We start from the raw sequence: 21,598 nt of genomic DNA, 5'->3' as shown, positions 1-21,598 counted from the left end.
TCAGAAGTACACAGATTTCAGGACTTTTGCTTAGACCTTTCAGCTAAGGAAAAAAAAAAAAAGCTACAGACCTCAGAATTTGAGGACTTTTTTTTAGGTCAAAAATTAACATAGTTTGTCAGTCAGAATAAAACTGGTGAGAACAGAGAAAGGGTACTCCCGAAATGAGAAATAATGTTCCAGCTCAGCAGCTGCTTAGTAGTGAAATAACTGTTCTTATTTGGGTATGTCTCAAATGGAATTTTCTCAGAATTTCTGATCTGTGGGCAATCTGAAAGACTCGTGGTTTGGAGCATCAATCTCAAATTTCAGAAAGAACACAGAATTGGAAACTGAGAATACTCCATTTTCAGCAAGCTTTATTACTAATGGAAGAAAAACTCAAATGATAGCTCTGATACATCGTGTTGGCTTACCAATGATGATTTCTTAATCAGGAATTTGAAAAAAAAAAAAAAAAACTATAGTACTTTAAGTCATAGCTCAAACATGAGAATGAAAACTCATTAGCTGAGATGAACTAATTCAAAACCAGCTCAAAAACGGCCTAGAGTCAAGGATTCTGTTTACTCTTCTCACTACATGCGTAACCAAAGACTGGTGCAACTGCGGAACAGAGTCCTGCCTGAGAATGGGATGACCCTCACTTCTCCACAAAACACAGACAGGAAAGAAGAAAGGGGCAGGGAGAAGGAGGCAGAATTGATTCAGTTTGAGAAGCATCTATTAGTGGAAATTCTCAAATTGTAAAGAGGAATGACCTCTGCATTTGATTTTAACTTTTAAGTCAAACGCTTGTTAACTGTGCTGAACTAAAGGTACCAGTCCTCCCTCTTCCCACAGACTGGTATGCCCATGAAGATAGATAAAACACACCAACCTGTGGCACCAGGAAGTCTCTGTGTTTTTTGGAATATTCTGTAGATGACATTGAGAGATCAGAGTTTCCCCTCCATTCAACCTCTTCTCCCAACAACTGTCTAAAACTAGGTAGTTTAGTGCTTTACATATTACTAACATGAAAAAGAAGAATCCTAAGCTTATTGTTCCACAGGCCATTTCATGACTTGTACTACTGACTGAAATCTTCTCTCACCAAAGACTTCCTGTCTCCTTATAAAACGCTGCCTAGTCAGTTATCCACTCCCAGCTGCTACCTGTCCTCTTCATGCCTTTTTAATACCATCATGAAGTGACCTGGGTGGCTGAATTGGCCCCAAGTGCCCAGTTTTCACTGTCTGAGTAGGTGCTATGCTCAGGAAATAGCTTCCACTTGGCAGCAGTCAGAAAATGGCCTTGGCAAGCTTACAACTGCAGATTTTAATGACTTCTGAACCTATTTTTCACAGATTTTAGTCCACCAAATGAAAAAGTTTTATCATTTCAAATACACATGCCCTTGAACCCTCTTACTGAGTACCTGGAAAAATAAACACACACTCTGAACAGGGACATGAGAGAGAAACCCATCCTCTTCTCCAGTAACTGAACTATGACAGTACCTGCCACGCTGTAAGACAAGAAGTGCACATGAGGTGTCCACAAGGCTCTATCTTCACATCCTTGTCATTCTCTGCACAGATTTTACACAGCTGAAAAGTGGAACCCATTTCACAGTACAATTCATACTGCTCCTGTAAAAAAAGAAAGTCAAGTGGTTATTTCTTTACTGTGAATTGTTCACAGAATATACCTGAGCACCAGTAGTAACAAACATTATCAGTAGTAACAAACATTATCAGTCCCCTGTTTTCCAACCCACCTTACTTACTAGTCAAGGAAACTATTGCTGCTGATCTATTTAAAAGCCACACTAAGATTACTCAACCAGCTGACGTTTTTGCTTCTTCAACCTATGATACACTACAATACATGCTACATAAAAAGTTTAAAATATCTGTGCCTGTTAGGTTTTCTCCGTACTTCTCACATGTAACTACTACTCAAGGCCTACACTCTGCTTTTCCTTGGTTGCAGTTAAGAGGAAGATCATGAACATGTGGTTTTAAGTGAGATATTAAGTGATGAATAGGAACAAAACTGGGCTTTCCTTTTCTAAGTATGAGTTTAGGACTAATAAAAGTTATTGGATTGAAAACTGACAAGCAAGAGCTTCAGCAAGGATAGGAGTACGGTTAACTGAAGTAAACAACCCTTGTGAAGAAAGTATGGCAAGAATACCCCCAGGGATAACACAGCAACAGTCACACACAGTTTACTAGAATTAGGCATTGTTGGGGAACTGGCAATCAAATGCAGTTGTGTAGAAATAAAGCTTTTTTTAGTCTTGAAAAAAAGATGTTGTAAGCTTAAAATAAGTAGAATCCAGGTCACAGGAAAATAAGCAGCTACTCCTGAGATGAGGTTAAGAAAAAGAGAAAACAAAAGGGACAGCTCATATCTGCAGCTGTAGCCAGTATGTACTATAGATGCTTATAGCGGAGCTTTTGCAAAGAATCCATCTGCAGCAACCGAGCCCTGCAGCCACTTTTACACCATCTTTTCATAGAAGCAGCTCTAGTGACAGCTTTAAACTACTGCAGTTATATATTATTTAAGGCAGCATTCACATAGTTCAGACTCTGTTGAATTACCATCAGAATTAATTAATGGTGTCCTTGTAATTATAAGTTCAGAAGCAACTGGATCATTCAGTGAACTCAAAATAAACCCTGACTGGCTTATGAAGAACAAGGTAATTGCTGAGAATGTCTAAGTTGCTTTTCCTTTCCTTGAGGAAAAGTAAGGATATGGGACTAGAATACAGTTCTGTGCAACATAAACTTCTAAGAGCTTTGCATTATTCTTTTATCACTGTTTTAAGGCTGGAGTGAAAATAGGTAAGCCAGGTAAGTGGAAGTACTCAGACTTTCTTCAGGTAATTGTTTCTAGGAATTCTCTTACTTAGGAAACAGGTATTTTCATAATGGTATCCCTGGTAATACCACAGATGGTAATGAATACTTCTTTTCTAAAATCTGTCTGGAGGTAGAATGCACACAGAGCACTCAGAATTACAGAAGATTGAGCAGGTCATCCAGTCCGCTCTGAAGAAACAGAAGACCATCTGAAACAGTATGGTTTATATCTAGTCTGATGTCTTTGCTTGAACATATCCTCAGGTCTTCCAGATGCTTTTGTCAGGAACAATGCTCTGCACAGTATACCTTAACCTTCTAGTATTAATTTAATCACCATTATTAATCAAGCATTTGTCTTGTGGTGGACACTTCCAATTACTTGAGTAATTACTTGCGGCCAGCAGGAGTAAGGAGGTGATCGTGCCCCTGTACTCAGCACTGGTGAGGCTGCACCCTGAGTCCTGTGTTCAGTTTTGAGCCCCTCACTACCAGAAGGACATTGAGGTGCTAGAGCGTGTCCAGAGAAGGGCAACGAGGCTGGTGAGGGGTCTGGAGAACAAGTCTGACGAGGTGCGGCTAAGGGAGCTGGGGCTGGTTAGTCTAGTGAAGAGTAGGCCGAGGGGAGACCTTATTGCTCTCTACAGCTACATGAAAGGAGGTTGCAGTGAGGCAGGTGTTGGTCTCTTCTCCCAGGTACCTAGCGATAGGATGAGAGGAAACTGCCTCAAGTTGCATCAGGGGAGGTTTAGATTGGATATTAGGAACAATTTCTTTACTGAAAGAGTGGTCAGGCATTGGAACAGGCTGCCCAGGGAGGTGCTTGAGTCCCCATCCCTGGAGCTGTTCAAAAAACGTGTAGATGTGCCACTCTGGGACACGGTTTAGTAGGCATGGTGGTGTTAGTGTGACAGTTGGACTTGATGATCATACAGGTCTTTTCCAACCTATGATTCTATGATTATCAAACATCTGCACATTAGTTTATCACATCATCACTTAACAAGACTACAGACACATCTAGACATTCTAATTTGCTCTGCAAATTAACTCCCTTTAGGCACTTAATTTTATTTCCATTGCTTTTCACTGATCTGTCTTTTAATTTGCACAATAGACAAAGAAGAAAGGAGAGAGACCCTGGAACTGGTAGCTTTGTGATATAGGAACTATATTTTTCCTCCTGGACCTGTCAACAAACTGTACCATTCCTATTTGGGCTTCAAAACTACAATCTGATCTTATTTCTGCACTCCCATCTGCTGTTAGCAAGGAAACACCAAGCTACATAAACTTGTAACATAAATATCAGAAAAATCTTTAATAACTGTTAACACATTTCTCACTTGGAAGAGGCTTAGAATAAACAAAACTTTCCAAGACATGCTGTCCGCATCACCATCAGCTCTAGAGTTTAAAGGATTATTATTCTGTTCTTCATCTAAGCCCTTCTATCCACAACATATTTTCACTCTCATGAATTTGTTTCTCACATTTTAATAAACTTTATTATCATGGCTAGATGAGATACTACGGGAAGTGAAGATTACAAAATAACTGACAACCTCTGCAACATACCTGTGTGACTTTTATGTGATCATGTGGTGTGGGTTCACATAATCCTGTCAAATCAGGATTATAACTTCGTCCATCTGGGAACAGATAGCTGCATCAGAAAAAGACTGTTATAAACACGCACATTTCTTTAGCTTTATTAGCTAAATAATACCTATGAAACTTCAAAGGGACAGAACAAGCTACAGAAGACATTAACTAAAATGCATCACCTTCCCTCAGCCATCTTTCTTCTCTTTTGGGTGAAACTGAATTGCTACATACACATTTTGACACAAGCTCAACTCTATTTGTAAAAGCACAGGAAAGATTTTGATATTCCATGCATAGCTACCGTTAGAATGCATCTGAGCTTTGATTAGCAGGAAACTTTCTAGGGGTAGCTCAGCAGAACATTATTTTAGATCTTCATTTCACAGTGAGCTTACACTTGTATATGTTCCAAGTGATCTCTCCACTGCGAGCATCGCGCTTTGTGACTCTATAAACTATTTCAAGTGATGAGCAGAATAGAAGTTGACACACATTTGCGTGTGTGTACTATGATACATATAATATTGTAAATATATATCACACAATACTACATATGTGTACTACTGTATACTATATTATGTATATAAATCTGTATATATCATGACAAGAATCTACACTGAGAATCCAAGATGCAGACTGGACTTTAAACAAGAACCGATGGGGGCATTTCAGTCCTGTGGGATATTAATAACAGGTCAAATGATATTAGAGATACCCCAAGTTGTTCTATATTCAGATTTCTGTTACATCCAACTTGGAAACAGTTTCTTGAAAGTCATGTTAAGTCACACTGTCAGAAAGTTATAAAAGACTTCACTCTGTATTAAATATTCTCAGCTCTAGTTTTTGTTTGCTCAGTTTCTGTCAAGTAGAAACACTACCATTATAAGTGTTTTTTATTACAAGTATGAAATCATCATATCTGGAAAAAATTACTGGACTGTACAGGACTGAGAAAAATTGCAAGATCGTAAAGGGTCTCTCAATCTTTTTTTGAGGATTGATCAATTCCCCTCCCCCCCCCCCTTTTTTTTAAATTATGGTCATGTTACTTCAGCCAATCTAGTAAAAATGTACTACTTCTCCCTATAAACTTAGATTCTCTTATAATTGTAAATCTTTTCAGTAAACTATTAGAACCTGGAAAACATTCTGGCTGCACAACATATAAAAAAGCAATTACATAGGTTTCAAATCATTGTCCAGAATTAGACACATCAGTAACCGGCAGTTGTAATTGTTCAATAAGCTGAAGTGCATCTGGGACTCTTATTAGGGGGGTAGGGGGAAGGAATCAATATGACAGCTGCCCGATTTTATTTTCTCCTGGAATTTATCTGCTATGAGATATGGCTTTAATTATCGGAATTACCTGGAAACAAGTGTTTTTCAAATGAATAAAAGGGATGGTCCTTAAACTCCGAACGAACGCTGAATACCATACTCAGATTCTCTCTTTTAAAGATCTTTAATAATTACCCATGTAAGCATTAGAAGACCAAGGAAATCAAGATTTCATACCTATGGTGACTATAGGAATTTATACTTACAATCCTTCCCGACTGCCATCAATCAAAGCTTGAAACAGAGGCTTATTGTGAGGTATGGTCTGCAATATGTTCCCATCGCCAGTCACATATCCAATGGCCCACTGTCCCAAGCGAGTGCAACTCAGTCTGAAAATGTAGCTTGATAAAAACAGGATGAATAAAATGCCAGTGTTAATCAGACTTCAGCAAAACAAGTGAAGAGAGCAAGGATGGCCTCGGGTTAAGACACTGAATTAGGTCTCTGAAGATTTGATTCTGATTCCCAATTCTACCATGGGTTCTTTGTATAACCTCAAATAAAACTGCATCCTTTATGCTCTCAGTTCCTCACAGGAAGAAATAAGGTAACTGTAGGAACCTACCCCCAACCTTTCATTTGCTTGCTTTTTAGTTCTCAAAGTGAAAGCTGCACGTTCACTGTGAATGTGCATTTGTTACATACATTTACGTTACGTTCTGTTACATGCATTTAGACATCCCCATAAACCTTTTCAAGAATGTGTATTATATTATCAAGCCTCCATATCTACAACAAACACCTTTTTATGCACAAACAGGCCATAACCCGAACTAATGGAAGGGGGAATACAAAACATCTTCAGATGCAAAAGAAATGTGAATGATGAATACAAACTGCTCTACTAGCAATGTAAGTTTTGTGTATACCAGAGGACGTGAACAGGACTGATGAAATATCACTTCTACTTCAGAAAATACCAGATAATACCAACCCAACTGGACTTCAATTTAATACTTCTGTGTGTTACAGGTGATAGCTGGGAGTATACATAATGTAGACAGAGAGCCCAGGAGGAGGAAAAGGAAGATTACAGGCAATGATACAGGGCATGTTTAGCTCTTCTTACTAAAAACTCTAGTCCCTTTCATGTCAGTGAAATACTACAAATTCAATTTTGCATTATAGAGCAGCTTTTCTTAACTATACATCAATATTTTACTTCCTTCCAAACTGATTGAGAAATCTTAGCCACTTGAAGTATGGCATAGCTCTTTCAACCTTCAATAGGGCAAACATTACACTAAAGCAGTAATTATTAATTTGAACAGAATCTTGCAATTTCCAGGATGTTTTAGACAGATTAAAGAAGCAATTTCTCTTCGTATCTCCTCTTTCACACTCCAGCATTTCACCTAGGCAATTCAGATAGCCATCTTCTGATACACAACAGAAAGTTACCTTAAAACTAACTCTCTATTTAGAAGGACCACAAAGGCAACTTTGGATAATTTCTCTATTACTTCTCTTTTATAATCTCACAATCAGAATCAATAACAGAGAAAATACTCAGTATAGCAACCACTCTCAAAACCAATCTAGTTATCTGATATCTGTAGTAACATTCATGACTGCCAAGCTAAAAATCAATGTTATTCCACCAGAGCCATACACACTTGACCAGTCAGGTATCTTAAAAAGATGCAGTATATTGTTTGCTAAAAATCAAAAGAAAGCAAGTACAGAATATGGGTATAACTGTTGCTAGACTTCTCTAACAAGTTTCAAAATGCTGCACTTTCAACTATGTATACATGTGTTCCTGCAGCAAAGTTAGACAATTGGATATCAGGGAAAAAAAGCTTCATAACTGAAAGGTAAAACTAGCAAAATAAAAGTTAACTCATACAGGATTAAATCCATTAATGCATTTTTATTCCTCCAATATGAGTGAAGAAAAAAATAGAACAACAGCAGTGGCATAAATGGTAATTCAGTTTGAATGATTCAGTATGCTTAGCAGCAGATAGAAATTACTTTAAAATTCTACACATCATGATATTTAATCTGACAGATTCCTTTTCTAGGTGCAGAGTTTGTAATATATCCTGGTGAAGAAAAAAAACAACATATATGGAACACAAACACTAATTCATAATTTAAGTGTGCTACTATGAAAGATGTTAAGATGATTTTTAGTTTACTAGCAAGTAACAATTCAATGCAAATTTTGAAAAGCAAATTATATTTTCAAATACGCTTTTCAAGAATGCATTGTTTGTTGTATCTAATTCAGAAGAAGAAAGGAAAAGCAATGTATTTTTTTTCTGTTTATTTGTACTTTATTTAGACTTCTGTGTGCTAATAGAATAGTTTTTTCCTTCATAGCATTGTAGAAGAATTATGGCATAAAAAACAGATCATGGTTACAAAATCCCTGTTTTAAAATCTAAAAGGTCAGCATTTTTTTAATAAGGAGTTCAGAGCTTTAGCATTAAACTATTTTTAAAAACAGATTTTGATATAAATAAAATCACAAGTATAAAAAAATACCTGCCACTTCTCTGATTCACTCAGAAAAAAGAAAAAAGGCCAAAAATTACTCCTTCAGTATTGCAGTGAGTCTAAGTAACATGCAATACAGAAGTATGAACCTAGAATAATTATGTAGCTTCTGAGACAATAATTTTATCTGGAAAGTCATAATCAGCAAAACCTCTCACCTCCCAGGCTTAGTGCTGTACTTTTGTAACCTTGCTTTTACTTCATCGTATGTCAGGAATGCCATATATCCAGGATGCGTCACAGCTAAGAAGTTCCAATTCCTTAAGATTGAACCCCACGGCTAAAAAAAAAAGACAAACAATTAAACAGATGCAGCCAAGTTACACATTTCTAATAAAATTCAAATCAATTTGTCAGATACCTGCAGTGTTTTAGGTTCAGCTGAAAAACATGCACTTTCAGTTAAGGTCTAAATAGTACAAAAGTCTGTCCTATATAGCCAGCTTTGCTGCAAGCGTTCCTTCAAAAGAATTATTCTAAGAACATCAGGTGTAAATATTTGGATAAAGATTTTGCAGACCTTGAAATTCAGGGATCTCCTACTTGTAGCTACAAAAATATTAAACGTCATGTTTAGTTAGAACCTGGAGAGTATGGCTGCATGATAGTCTAATAAAAACACAATTAAGCCTATTCTTGAGAGGCCCTGAGGCACTTTCATACTTAATGATAAGCAACACTAACAAATGAAGTCTAACAAAGCCCCTAACTTGAGCTGTCATTCCTTTTCTCATCCCCTTCTTCATTTCTTCAGTTACCATAATGGTATCACAGCCAGAAAACAAAACAAATATCGACAACACTTCATGACAGTCTTTGCTGACCTGAATAGCAAATGCTTCAGAACACTCAGTGAACATGCCTGATATGCTATCACTTTGAAGATTATAGAACAGTCCTTTACTGTACACAAAGGATGATTTTTCAGTAGTGGGTTAATACAAATATATTAAGTTTTCATTGCCAGCATTTGGCGTGACAAGAAAATGCCTCTGAATGGTTTGGAGATTTTTTTTTACATATTTGTAGAAACATCAAGGCAGACGATGTTAAGCAACACAAGAGAAGAGGCTTGTGTTCTTGTGTGCCGTGCAAATTCCCTTTCCAAGGACTTCTAAGAGCTAGTAACTCAGACATGAAATGCCTGTGTGACACACTTGAGCAGAATATCCTAACAGTTCTGCTTGAGATTATGATACGTTTCCCAGTCAAATCCTAACCACTATTTAAACATGGATGAACGCCTGTTTTATTTTAAAATTAATACCTCTTCAAATCAGACAAATGAAATAGAACAGTAAGGTTTCAGCAGACAGGCCACAAGAAACCTCAAGTATTAAAATATGTACAAATGAAAGGAGGAAAAAAAAAAAATCACAATCCTAAAAGCCACACTGCATCTTGCCAGCTCCTCTCCGCACCCTCACCAAAGATGGATGCCAGGAAGCTTCATCACATGAAAAATTTTAGTTGGTCTAACTAGAGAAAAAAGGGAGTTGAGACTTTGTCTTTCACCTCACCAACACTGACGCTGCCTTCACAAAAACACAATGTTCTTTCTCCTCTTGTGTGACTCAAGTGCATGATGAAAATCAAAAATGAAGATTGAACACTCCATACTTTGATGTTTTGTTGGAGCATGGTAATATAAAGGCTTGCTACAGTACATTATAAAATAAATTCAAGTAGTGTGCAAATTCCTTTGTTAATCACAACCACCAAGCCTCTAAATTGACAGTAGACAGCATCTTAAATGCTTGGGCTCCACAGAGTATCACGCTACTGCTATACCTAGACAACGATGTGACAGTACGACTGAAAAATCAAAGGGCAAGAACTCCTAACTTGCTTTGTGCACACAAAGTATTACAAAAGCAGAAATGTTAAATGGGAAAAGATTTGTACACTTTCTCTTCTGTGGAAATAATTTGGCGTAAAAGGACAACTTAACTGAACACATTAACAGTGACAGGATGAACTTCCCTTCCTTCCAAGCATCTACATATTCTGCCATGCTAACTTCATCTCTGGTCACAGAACACAGCACTTAAAGCTGTGCATGCACACAGTGGGGAGGCAGGGGGAGCAACTTCACTTTTACAGGATCTCCATAAAAAGTAGCCCTGCTTTCTTCTGTGAACAAGCATCATTATAAATGTAGCTTTTCTGTAACACAACCCACAGTTGGCAAAACAGTATTTTGATTACCTAAACAACTGGAATTTTCTCTCCGTGGGTGTATGCACACATAGTTACAGAAGCTGTTTAGAAACTAGAGAAGTAAAATGTAACCTCTGGGAGAGGTTCTCAGACCAAGTTCAGTGCAAGTTCACTTGAATAGTTACGCAGCTATTGCACCAGTTGGTAATCTGTTTGGCAAAAATTCTCTCTGCTTCTTTGTTAAATTAAAAGTTAATCCTAACCAGTCTTCTCTCCTCACATGTATCAGTACTGCTGATCCCTTTTTTCTAGCACAAGGCACAGTAACAAATCAAACCAGCAACGGCCTCACAAAGAAACTAATGCAAACAGATGTTCATTGGCTTACAGAACAAGGAAAATAGTCATAGAATCATAGCATGGTTTGGGTTGGAAAGAACCTTATAGATCATCTAATTCCAAGCCCCCTGCCATGGCCAGGGACACCCTCCACTAGACCAGGTTGCTCAAAGCCCCATCCAACCTGGCCTTGAACACTGCCAAGGAGGGGACAGCCACAGCATCTCTGGGCAACCTGTGCCAGTGCCTCACCACCCTCACAGCAAAGAATTTCTTCCGTATATCTAATCTAAACCTACCCTCTTTCAATTTAAAGCCATTACCCCTTGTCCCATCACTACAGGCCCTTGTGAGAAGTCCCTCCCCAGGTCTCTTGTAGCCCCCCTTCAGGTACTGGGAGGCTGCTGTAAGGTCTCCCCGGAGCCTTCTCTTCTCCAGGCTGAACAGCCCCAACTCTCTTCAGCCTTTCCTCATAGCAGGGGTGCTCCAGCCCTCCAACCATTTTTGTGGCCCTCCTCAGGATCCACTCCAACAAGTCCATGGCTTTTTTGTGCTGACAGATAATGAAAATACATCTCACTTGAGCTTTCTGTCCTGAAGTTTAATGCAATCTACAGGACCCCACCATAGGTTCAGAACAAACTGTTACTTCTCAGATCACTGGCTTCTCATTTAATATTATATTTGATGTACAGACTAAAATGAAACAAACTGTTACTTCTCAGATCACTGGCTTCTCATTTAATATTATATTTGATGTACAGACTAAAATGAAACAAAAAACCAACTCCTATTATTATACATAAGCAGAGTGCTTATGGGAAAAAAATCCTACAGAAAGGAACCTTAAATTTCACAGTGATGTATATTGCAGCCAGTGGGCATCGGACATTTTGCCATCAAGTCTGAGCTCAAGATTTGGGCTTGATTACTAACCTGAACACCGTATTAGTTTGCCAATTACTGAATAAAAGGGAGAAACTTTGACAGAGTAGAAACTGATCCCAAGGCAGCAACATTCAGACAGGAATACATGACCATATCAAGCTCCTCATAAAGGGCAAAGCTTAGGGGGATTTTGCTAAAGCAGCATAAAGTACAATGACCCATATTCTCTACTTCGTTATTTCATCAAAGAGAACCCCTAAAGTTCTGTTCAAACCTCCTTAACCTGTGTGTGTTCTAAGTGACCAGTGTTTGTGGTTAAATTAAACAGAGACATTACTTGCATCATAACATTTTCAACTTTGATACAGTTTTGACTCAGAACAGAGAAGCGATAACCAAAATCAAAACTCTGTAGACTAAAACCATTAATCATCTCCTGTCAAATCTTCATATCAAGTTCGTAATGGCATCCTTTCCCATAACAGCAAAGCCAAGAAAGCTAAACAGAGATTATCACAGAATTACATGGAAGACAGAACACACATATGGCCCAGGCTTTGATGTAAAATTGATGCTTTGAACATATCTCCAACAAGCTAAAGAATAATCATAGAATTATAGAATCATTTAGGTTGGAAAAGACCTTTAAGATCGTTGAATCCAACTGTTAACCTAACATTGCCAAGTCCTCCACTAAACCATGTCCCTAAGTGCTTGAAAACCCTCTCAGTGAAGAAATTCTTCCCAATATCCAGTCTAAATCTCCCCTGGCACAAACTGAGGCTGTGCACCAGTTTATCACTGTACAGGGTAAAGAAATTAAATGATCAGATAAATGGTTGTATACCTCAAAGATTCCCATATGGCAAAAACATATTCATAAAGAAAAAAGAGTTTGGCCTACATTTAGCCTAAAGAAGTCAGACACTACTTTCCTTACATGTTTGTAGAAACACTTCATATAAGCATATATAGATACAAAAGCACAAAAAAACCACAAGTAAAACTCAGATAAGCACCTGAAGGTTTGCATTTCTAGGAATGCATTTAAGAATAGTAAAAAATAAATAAGCAGCAAACACAAAGATATTGTAATCACACTAAATATGTGCAGAAATGTGTTGCTGGATGTTTTCAGTTTTTTAGATGCAGGTGTTAATGCCCCAAACATCTCTGAAAGACTAAAAAAAATGCACAATTTATTTCTGAATTCTAGTGTTTCAGTTATTTCACTTTTAAAAAAAAATCCGCTTCCTTGACCTATAGGTACTTGCCTTAGGGCACTACGCTTCTCAAATTCACACCAGTATCTAAAATTTTCAAGTCTTACCTGAAATAATCTAGTGAAGATATCAAATTCAAAAATTGAAATGTAGTCATTGCAGGTCAAGTCAATAGTAGATTTAAGAGCCATTGCTTCCAAACCAGAGCTTATCTGATGGACTTCATGAAGGCACTGCCTGAACACTTTCCATGGCACTATAGTTCTGTGAGAAGGGTGGAAATAGCACATTTCATAAATGCATATATTTAAGATTTGATACCTTATCTAGACAATAGAACTAGACTTTTAAAGAAGCGGAACATTAATTTGGTAAAAAAAAAAAACAAACTAAAATCAAGTTTCCTGAAAGCAGGCTAAGCAAATGAAAGAACCGTTTACCTTCCTTTAAACACAGTCAAACAAAGCGTCCTTTATTTGATAGTAATAAATACTCAAGCTTCCTTAGGAGGAGAACAAAAAGAACACTGCAGAAACTGAAATATCCTATCAAGCAGCTGTAGCAACCAACCTCACATCTTCCCAAAGATAATGTAAAGGACCAGCTCTGTGCTTGGTAAAGAACTCCTTTTCTTCACAGCTTCTCTTCTCAGAATGGTAAGCATCAATTTAGTATCTACTGTGATGACATTTTTTTATAGCTAAAGCTCATAAACTCTGGTCAAGTAACATCACAGCAATCAACCAGATACCATCGACACTGGTCCAAGGCCTGTAACAGCCCATGACAGTTACATGAATATTAGAAGACACATCTTCTCAGATCTTCACCTTCACACATTCTTGCAAGATGGGGTATATTTTCAGACAGTAGCAAACGGAGGAAAAGGTGGAAAATCAGAATAGAAGGAAATTAAAATTATCCTCTCTAATACAAAGGCATGTTCTATCAAATTCAGTTTCTATTTGCATAGTCAGAGATAATGCAGATTAGTTATTTCACCAACCAAGTGCTTTTATTTGGAATCTGACATGAGGCTGATCACTTGGAAGTGCTCTATTTTATCACTGTCGAAACTATGAGAAATTGTTCAATAATAGCAGTTCTTCTTCTCCTGTCAGTATGGTCAAATCCAAATTTTGCAAAGCCATAACACCTCCTCTTAAGAGTTCTGCCTCACATTGAGAGCAGGTTATATGATATTTGAAAAACATTCTAATTAGCCAAAATATAACCAACCTATAACTATTAACCAATACATAACTATTTTCAGATCTCACACATTCATAGTATTATTTTGTTAACAACCACTAAAATGACAAAAGGTACGGGCCTCACAAACTCATGATCATCTCTTGCAATTTTTTTAGCTCACATTGCCTGACTTTTTTATTAGAGCTAAAATATTCTATTCCAGTTTTTCTGTTTTCTTATGCAAAAGTGCATATTACTTGGTAGTACAGTAGTGTTACAAAAAAAAAAAAACAACCAACTGTATTAAGTTGGTCCTGCATAATAAATATCATGCAGTTAACCTAAATTACAAGTAGTAATTTGAGGTACAACACTAAAGACACACTCCTATATTTCTACCGCATCAGGCATTCACTACATTTGTAAGTGCAAAGAAATCTACTTGTTACTTGGAGGCTTATATCGAGAAAGTCATAAAAGATAAAATGTGAAGTATAATACATCTCAGCAGATACTTTCATCTGTGTACGAAAAACAGGAAACCACAAAGAGCTGAAGAGAGATACCACATCAGATGCCATTTAAGAAAGAATGCACATCAAATTTTGATTATGGTAAAGAGAGAATGAAACGCTGCACTAAGTTCAGAGAACAAAGTTGGAAAACAGTGCTTTTCTGGTGTTAAAGTTGTCTTAGTTCAAGAGCCTATTGCTTATTTAGTTCCTGTAACCGTGGCTCTCAAGTGTTTTCTGATTCGCTTTGTAAACCACCCTAAATGGTTACAGCATGCTGAAATGAGGTTAAAAAAGTTATTGGGTTTGGGGGAGGGGCTGAGGGTAGGGGTTGTTTGGGGGTTTTGTTTGTTTGGTTTGTTCATTTGGGTTTTTTTCAAAGGGTTAAGTCAATAACCCTTAAATAAAAACCAACAAAGAATCTATTAGGAATTATTATAGCCATACTACACTATAAGAACTGCTTTTTCATGCCTCTCCTGAGAGTTATTTTAATTGTTTGGGGAGGTGGCAGTGGCAGTTTGGGGAGGGGGAAGGGACCAGGCACAATCAAACTAAGGTTGAGATTGGGACTGTTCTAGTTAATAGCATGCTTAGATTGTTGTTTAAATACATACATATATATATATTTTTAAACAGAAAAAATAATACTGCCTTCATAGAAAGAAAAAACAGGATCCTGTTCGTAACCTAATACTTCCTGCAGTGTTCAGCTCCTGAGCCACAGAAGGCATCCTACAAATATTTTCAGTGATCTTTGCCCTTTTAATATTTGTTGCATCACACCCTAAGTATACCCTGCACGAGAGGCTTGGCAGGTATTCTGCACATGCCTCATGCTATTAGGCTGACCTGTGGACACCTGTCCAGGAGGAGACGAGTTAGTCAGCTCTGCTACAGCTCATCAGAAAGATGTGATGTGACATCCTGGTAACATTAGTTGTACAGAGCCAGGTTGAGGAAGTGCCATGTCTCAGTATTTCAGGTATTGAATCATAGTTACGAATGCTACGCTATCCCTTGCAGTAGAGTGCACATAACTCCAGTTGAGACAACATTCTGGGGAGTATTATCTCATGTGGGAGTACGGTACTACATAGTGACTGTACTTCCCTCAAACGTTTGATGCCCAAAGTTAAGAGCCCTACTACACATGCACACATTATGAAGAGATACACCCAGGGCTTTGGTAACAGTTTCTCTTTTTATAATGTAATTTGGGAGAAAAAAAAAAATAGAACACTGAAATAGTACAAAAAATACATTACGTGTACATACTGTCATTGTGCTACACATGTTACTTTATTAACGACCTCTAATTAATTCAAAATCTTCAGAAAAAATAATTTCAGAAGGAAACAAAAATATGAAGGAAGCTGAAACGCACACTTCGTACAGGAGAAAAAAGGTTATGGAGGACCTTTTACATGGAGAACCTAATCTCTGTCTGCCAAACTTCCACAAAACGACCCATCCATACAGTTTCTTTGTACTGACTTTCCTCATCATCAGAGTAGAAGCAAGCCCGTATCAATTTAAGGAAAGAACACACACAAAAAAAAACAAATGATCCTGAACAATTTTTCCTGAAGAGGTTTCTGTGCGCATCTTATCTCTCTCAAATCAACAAAGCTATCTTGTATCTTGGCATTTACCTTGGGCTTGTCTTCTTATTTAAGAGTCCTGTCAAAAACCCTAAAATAAGCCATTTCTCTCCCAAGCCTCTCAAAATGACACTACTTCCCCACATTTCTTCTGCAATAGTAAAATTAGTAAGCATATTTGAAGAATAATGATAAATTCAAAAATGTTCTAACTGAAGTATAAGCTTTTTAAAAATGTTTTTATATACGATGGTACCTATTTACTGATACTTACAACAAAGGGTAGTGTCAATCTGTAGTCTCAAACACAGTATTTTAACCACCACCAACACAACTTCCATATGCCTACAGGAGAAGGATTAGTGTCCAGCATGTAATTTTTAAGCAATTTAGCAGAGGAATTTAGGTCCTCCCTCCCCTCCTGCCCTGATCATTTTCTTAAACTCCCTGAATGTTGCTGCATTATTAAAAAGCAAAAGATATGAAAATAAACCTGGAGAAAAAGCAAGTATTTTCTGAACATGCAGAGTACAGCACTTCAGTAGAACTGCAGAGATGCAGCTATTCTGGAATGTCAAGTGACACTGCCCCCATTTAAACTTGAGCAGACCACAAGCATGTCTAGGAAGGTAAAACATGTACCCACGTAACTTACACTTATAGTGAACATTTCTGTCTGCAAGAGACTCTCTCAAATGTTGCCAGAAAACATAACATGAAATGGGCATTACTGTATCCAGAGTAAACTCAAAAATATTCAAGCAAATACTGAGCCAGATAAAAACAACATTCTATGCAAGTCTGCAGTGAGCAATGTGGATTTTAGTTCATCGTTACTGAACAGAGTATTTTCTTACAACTGCTGGTTCAGTTTTAAGTGAGAGGCCACATGTTTTCATTGCTTCTGAACTGCAGAACAAACAACTGACACACAGAAGGCTTGAGAAGTTCAGTCCTAAGGGAAAAAAGGAATCCTGCCATATCATGCCAGTACAATCTTTAAACAGTGACATCACGCAGCACAAATACAGATGAATCTAACATGAGAAAAGAGAAGGTAAAGAGAGAAAATGAGCGTTATGAAATGGGGAAAATCTACCACCAAAAGCATCCACTTCCAAAGCCGCATAACTGGACATTGCTGGAGAGACAGCAAGTCAGTACTTCCTTAAGGGATGCAGGAAGTCTGCATTTCCTGAAGTCTTCCCGAAGGGATACACGTATCTATGTATTTCCAAGTCTGATCTCTAACCACAAATCCAAAGCACACCCATGCTTCTGCATGTCCTTTCATACTTAAAACACCACCTCTCCTGCCATCCATTGAGAATCTGTTCTGTCTCACAATCTCGTGTGCCAGCTATCACAACTTTCTTTTCTCTATCCTTCGTACATGCAATTTTACCCTATTCTTAGCTACTCAGAATAGCTGTGAAGACTGTTGTCCTTTTCTGTTTTTTAATCATATCTTGCAACTTTCCATTAACTAGCTCTTCTCTATAATACTGTGTATCTTCTTGTTCAAACTTGTTTATCTTGCATTTCTATGGAAAAGATCTAGCAAGATTTGTGTCTCACTAACACCCAGGAACGGTAGCTTCCGCCTCTAGCTTGAGATTTTAAACAAGTCTACCAACAAGTCTATTTCCCAACCTGCTGATCAGCTGAGGGAGGAACCGTCCTCTAAAAGCCCCATTCCCTGTTTACTTCTCTTTTTAAAAGTTCCTGTTGGCAAAACACCTGTCTTGATAGTGATAAAGGCTACGGCACTTGGATCCCTGCCTCTTCCTCTTTTATCTCCCTCTATCTTCTGGCTTCCCTTTACACTTCAGTTCATACCCAGATTTGGAGCCTTCTGGGCCAGGACTGCCTCTTCAGTGCGTATTCTTACAGTGTTCAGGCAACAGGAGGGCTCCTGGGCACTATCAGCAGCAAGAACAGGCAATCAAGTAATAAATTAAGGAGATCAACAAGGTGTTAAAACATAGCTTATCTGAGGTCTCACTTTCTGACAGCTACACTTTTTCAAGTTAAGTCGTGCGCTGTGGCCTGCCTGTTTTACTGCTTCAGCGCTGAACCCAAGCCACAGAGCCTATGTCTGTTCTATCTGAGCCAAAAAGCACTGACCACAGCAGAACCATAACCACTCGAAATTTAGAATATCTATCTGAAACACCTCATTTAACTGCTACTGAGAAATCAATAGCCACATGTTTTCCTAAATTCCAATAAAAAAATAAACACATTTCAGGTCTCAGCTGGGGGGAGGGGGGGCAGTATCAGAGCATTAAAATAGTCCTGTGTTTGACCCTAGCAGTGAAAGAATTTCTATTACCTCAGAAACTAAAAAGTAGGGGGAAATCAATTTGTCTGACAACAATAACAGAAATGCTTTCAATTTTTAAGGTTTCACAGTGAAGAGGAAAACCTTAAAAGTTAAAATAAATGGCAGAACTATGGAGAATTGAAAATCTAAGAACACTGACATTTCACTGCTGATTCATTCTGCAACATGAAGACAGCCACAAATCACAAATTTCAATAGTTACAAAGCCCTGCATGACTTCACCATAGTGTTCAAATTCAGAGGGTGGAAAGATTTGTTAGGTCATCTCGCCCACTCTCCTTCTCAGTTCAGGATCGCTCCCAGTGGTATTTTGTACACTGTTGCTCATAACAGAAAACTAGTAAAAGATGTAAGGCGTTATTAAAATGAGCGAGGAACCAGGGGAAATTAACATCAACCACCATACAGTGATAAAATGCGGATAATGAAGAAGCTATCAGATTTTTATATGCATATTTACAACCCACTGGGGATTACTAAAGTATCTGTAAACAAATGTAAATGCTGATTACATGCCTTACAATTTCACAGTTCCATTTAACATTACTGTTTAGCTGTACATTTAACTATCATCTGCTTCAGCGCTATAACGGTAAACCATGGGTGAAGATTCACTCCACTAAAATCACTTGCTCCAATAATTATACTCCTAGTAATCAGTACAAATAAAAAAAAAATAATTAAAAAAAAAATCACACCACCTCAATTTCACCGCCTTCCTGCTTTTGACATTATGAAGCTCTTTCTTGGTATAGATCTTAACCTAAAATCTTGACCTTGACCATGGTGTAAAGCTTGCGTCAAATTACTCCTTCGTTCTTTTTCAGCCAGCTCCTTTATTTTCTTTAAGAGCTCTTTGCCTCCTCATAGCTTGCAAATACACCAAAGAGGTTCATTCTTAGTCTACTCCCGCGATTCAGCCTTTGGAGAGTTCTCACTCATTCCCGACTTTTGTTTTCACAAAGCAAATCCAAAATTCTCTCTATTCCCTCATCTCCCTGACAGTTTTTCTCTGTCAGCTTCCTTGACAAAGTCAATACACCAAAACTGTCTTGGGCCTTCTAATCCATATTGCTGAACTCTTCGCCTGTCCCCTAATTGTGATAAATATTCTACCTTGCCCTTGCACAGAAATCGATTCCTCCATTTCTTCCTTCATCATACTGCTATTGTCCATATTCTCCTTCCACCCAAATAAGCAAAATCTCATTATCCCTATCTTGATTTATCACTCCTCCCCTGTACATTCCGAAACTCCACATTAGTCTCTCCAGAGCCTTTCCAAACATCATATCACTTCCAAGGTTTCCCCTTCTCTGAAACATGCAATACTGGAAAACCTCACAACTATAAAGGCTCTGACCATTTACTCCTTTGATAGTCTCTGTCTACACGAGAGCTGACGATTTCCATTATCAATGTATCTGATGCTCTCTCAAGCACCATAGCATTCTCTTACATCCAAGCTTCTCTAGCTACTGACATTATTTAGAAGTTTTGTAGAGGTGTACCAGAAATGGAAAAGTTGAGGAGGTATCTGAAGGCTGAGAATGTGTGAAGTTGTCTCAGTACGTTGCTCTGACTCTGATGGAGCCATTCAAATTGCTTGCTGAGTTCTACTGCTGTTTTCTACAGAAATTCAAAGAGCAGATAGATGTGTGATGTGCAGAGACTTGAAATAGTCAGCCAAGCCATTCCTCTTGCTAATAAGTCTGAAGTCATGTGAACGTACACCTGACCAGCTTTAAACACAAAAAGAATGACTGCATCCTACTTTACTTATTAGTAACAGGATGAATAAACTTAGTTACAGTCGCATAATTTTGCAGCAAGTATTCAGACAGAAAAGTAACCAACAAAATTAGGAGTTCCCCATTCACTGGGGCAAGGAGGGAAAGAAATCAGATACAGATTTTTTTTTTTTTTAACTACAAACTGGACTCTTGGAAATTGTATCTTCTGGATTTTATTCCCCAGCAAATTGTAATATATTGCTTTCTGTAAACAGAAGCGTAGGTCACATTTTCAAAAACTGAAAACCAAAGAGTTGACTTAAATACATAAATCGCTATTGACCTCCTTCTTGCTCTTTAAAATACTCCAAATTAAAAAAGAAAAAAAGCCAACATATGAGAAAGAAATCAAGGCAGAAAATGGATTATATAAAAGCTTCCAATTCATTATGCTTAGATACAGGAAGAATATTTTTATGATAACGTTATACTGAAAAAATCGTAAATTAATCTAATAGATCCAATTCCCTCCTTCCAAACAGATCAAACAATGCATCATAGTTATTTCTTATGCTGTAGTTTATCCATCAGAAGCCATGATCCAACAAAACTTACTTTTTATTTATGCTCTAATCTTGAGCAGCACTACTTACTGACCTCATAGTAAGGGCTGCTTTTTGCAAACAAGTGAGGGGTCCAGGCTTGCCCTGTAAAATAGAGATGCAGCCAGGAAACATATAATATAGTTCCTCCCTGTGCTCCTTCATTTGCACAGTATACCTAACCAGACTTGGGAGGTTTCAGCTAGTCCTAGAAGCCTGTCTTTAGGTGGTGGGGTTAGAACAGATTTTATCAGTTGTTTGCAACACCCAAAAATCTTCATGTAGGTTCCGCTTCTAGGGAAGTGATACCAGCATATTTGCAAACTAATCTGTCATAACAGGCCCATTGTAAAAGATGTGGCTCACAGGCATACCTGCCATACATTTCTAAATGGATTAGAAAATAATTGATGTTTAAAAACCTTCAGGTATTTTGTTTTACAAAGAGATTAAATGTCATATCAAATAAACCTTTTTCTCCTCTGTTTATTTGACATACATGCTGTTACATGTTTTACAGTTACTTAAGCACAATTAACTACACCTGAGACAACAGCAAAGCTGCCAAGCATAGATGAACTGTTCACTGCTTAGAAGACTCGTAACTAAAACAGCTTCAGTTTATTAGAAACAAGCTGGCAACACTAACAGCAGTGGTTATTTACCTAGTCTGAAAGT

The 21,598-nt window shown here is 37.8% G+C and overlaps 1 protein-coding gene across 2 annotated transcripts in view; it reads right to left on the bottom strand.

Annotated features, from left to right (window-relative positions):
* CBLB (Cbl proto-oncogene B) overlaps nucleotides 1-21,598 on the bottom strand; it is a 131,708-nt gene that overhangs the window by 43,053 nt on the left and 67,057 nt on the right. For both annotated transcript variants that reach the window (XM_075435514.1, XM_075435519.1), the window contains exons 5-9: nucleotides 13,036-13,192; nucleotides 8,477-8,598; nucleotides 6,017-6,154; nucleotides 4,437-4,524; nucleotides 1,503-1,634 (exon numbers count right to left, since the gene is read on the bottom strand). In XM_075435514.1, the coding sequence (XP_075291629.1) occupies nucleotides 1,503-1,634; nucleotides 4,437-4,524; nucleotides 6,017-6,154; nucleotides 8,477-8,598; nucleotides 13,036-13,192 (637 nt within the window). The remainder of the gene's footprint in view (nucleotides 1-1,502; nucleotides 1,635-4,436; nucleotides 4,525-6,016; nucleotides 6,155-8,476; nucleotides 8,599-13,035; nucleotides 13,193-21,598) is intronic.

Source organism: Opisthocomus hoazin, chromosome 1, assembly GCF_030867145.1.
Source record: "Opisthocomus hoazin isolate bOpiHoa1 chromosome 1, bOpiHoa1.hap1, whole genome shotgun sequence".
NCBI lineage: Eukaryota > Metazoa > Chordata > Aves > Opisthocomiformes > Opisthocomidae > Opisthocomus > Opisthocomus hoazin.
Note: the sequence above shows the minus strand (reverse complement) of the source record. Positions and strands in the feature narration are given on the sequence as shown.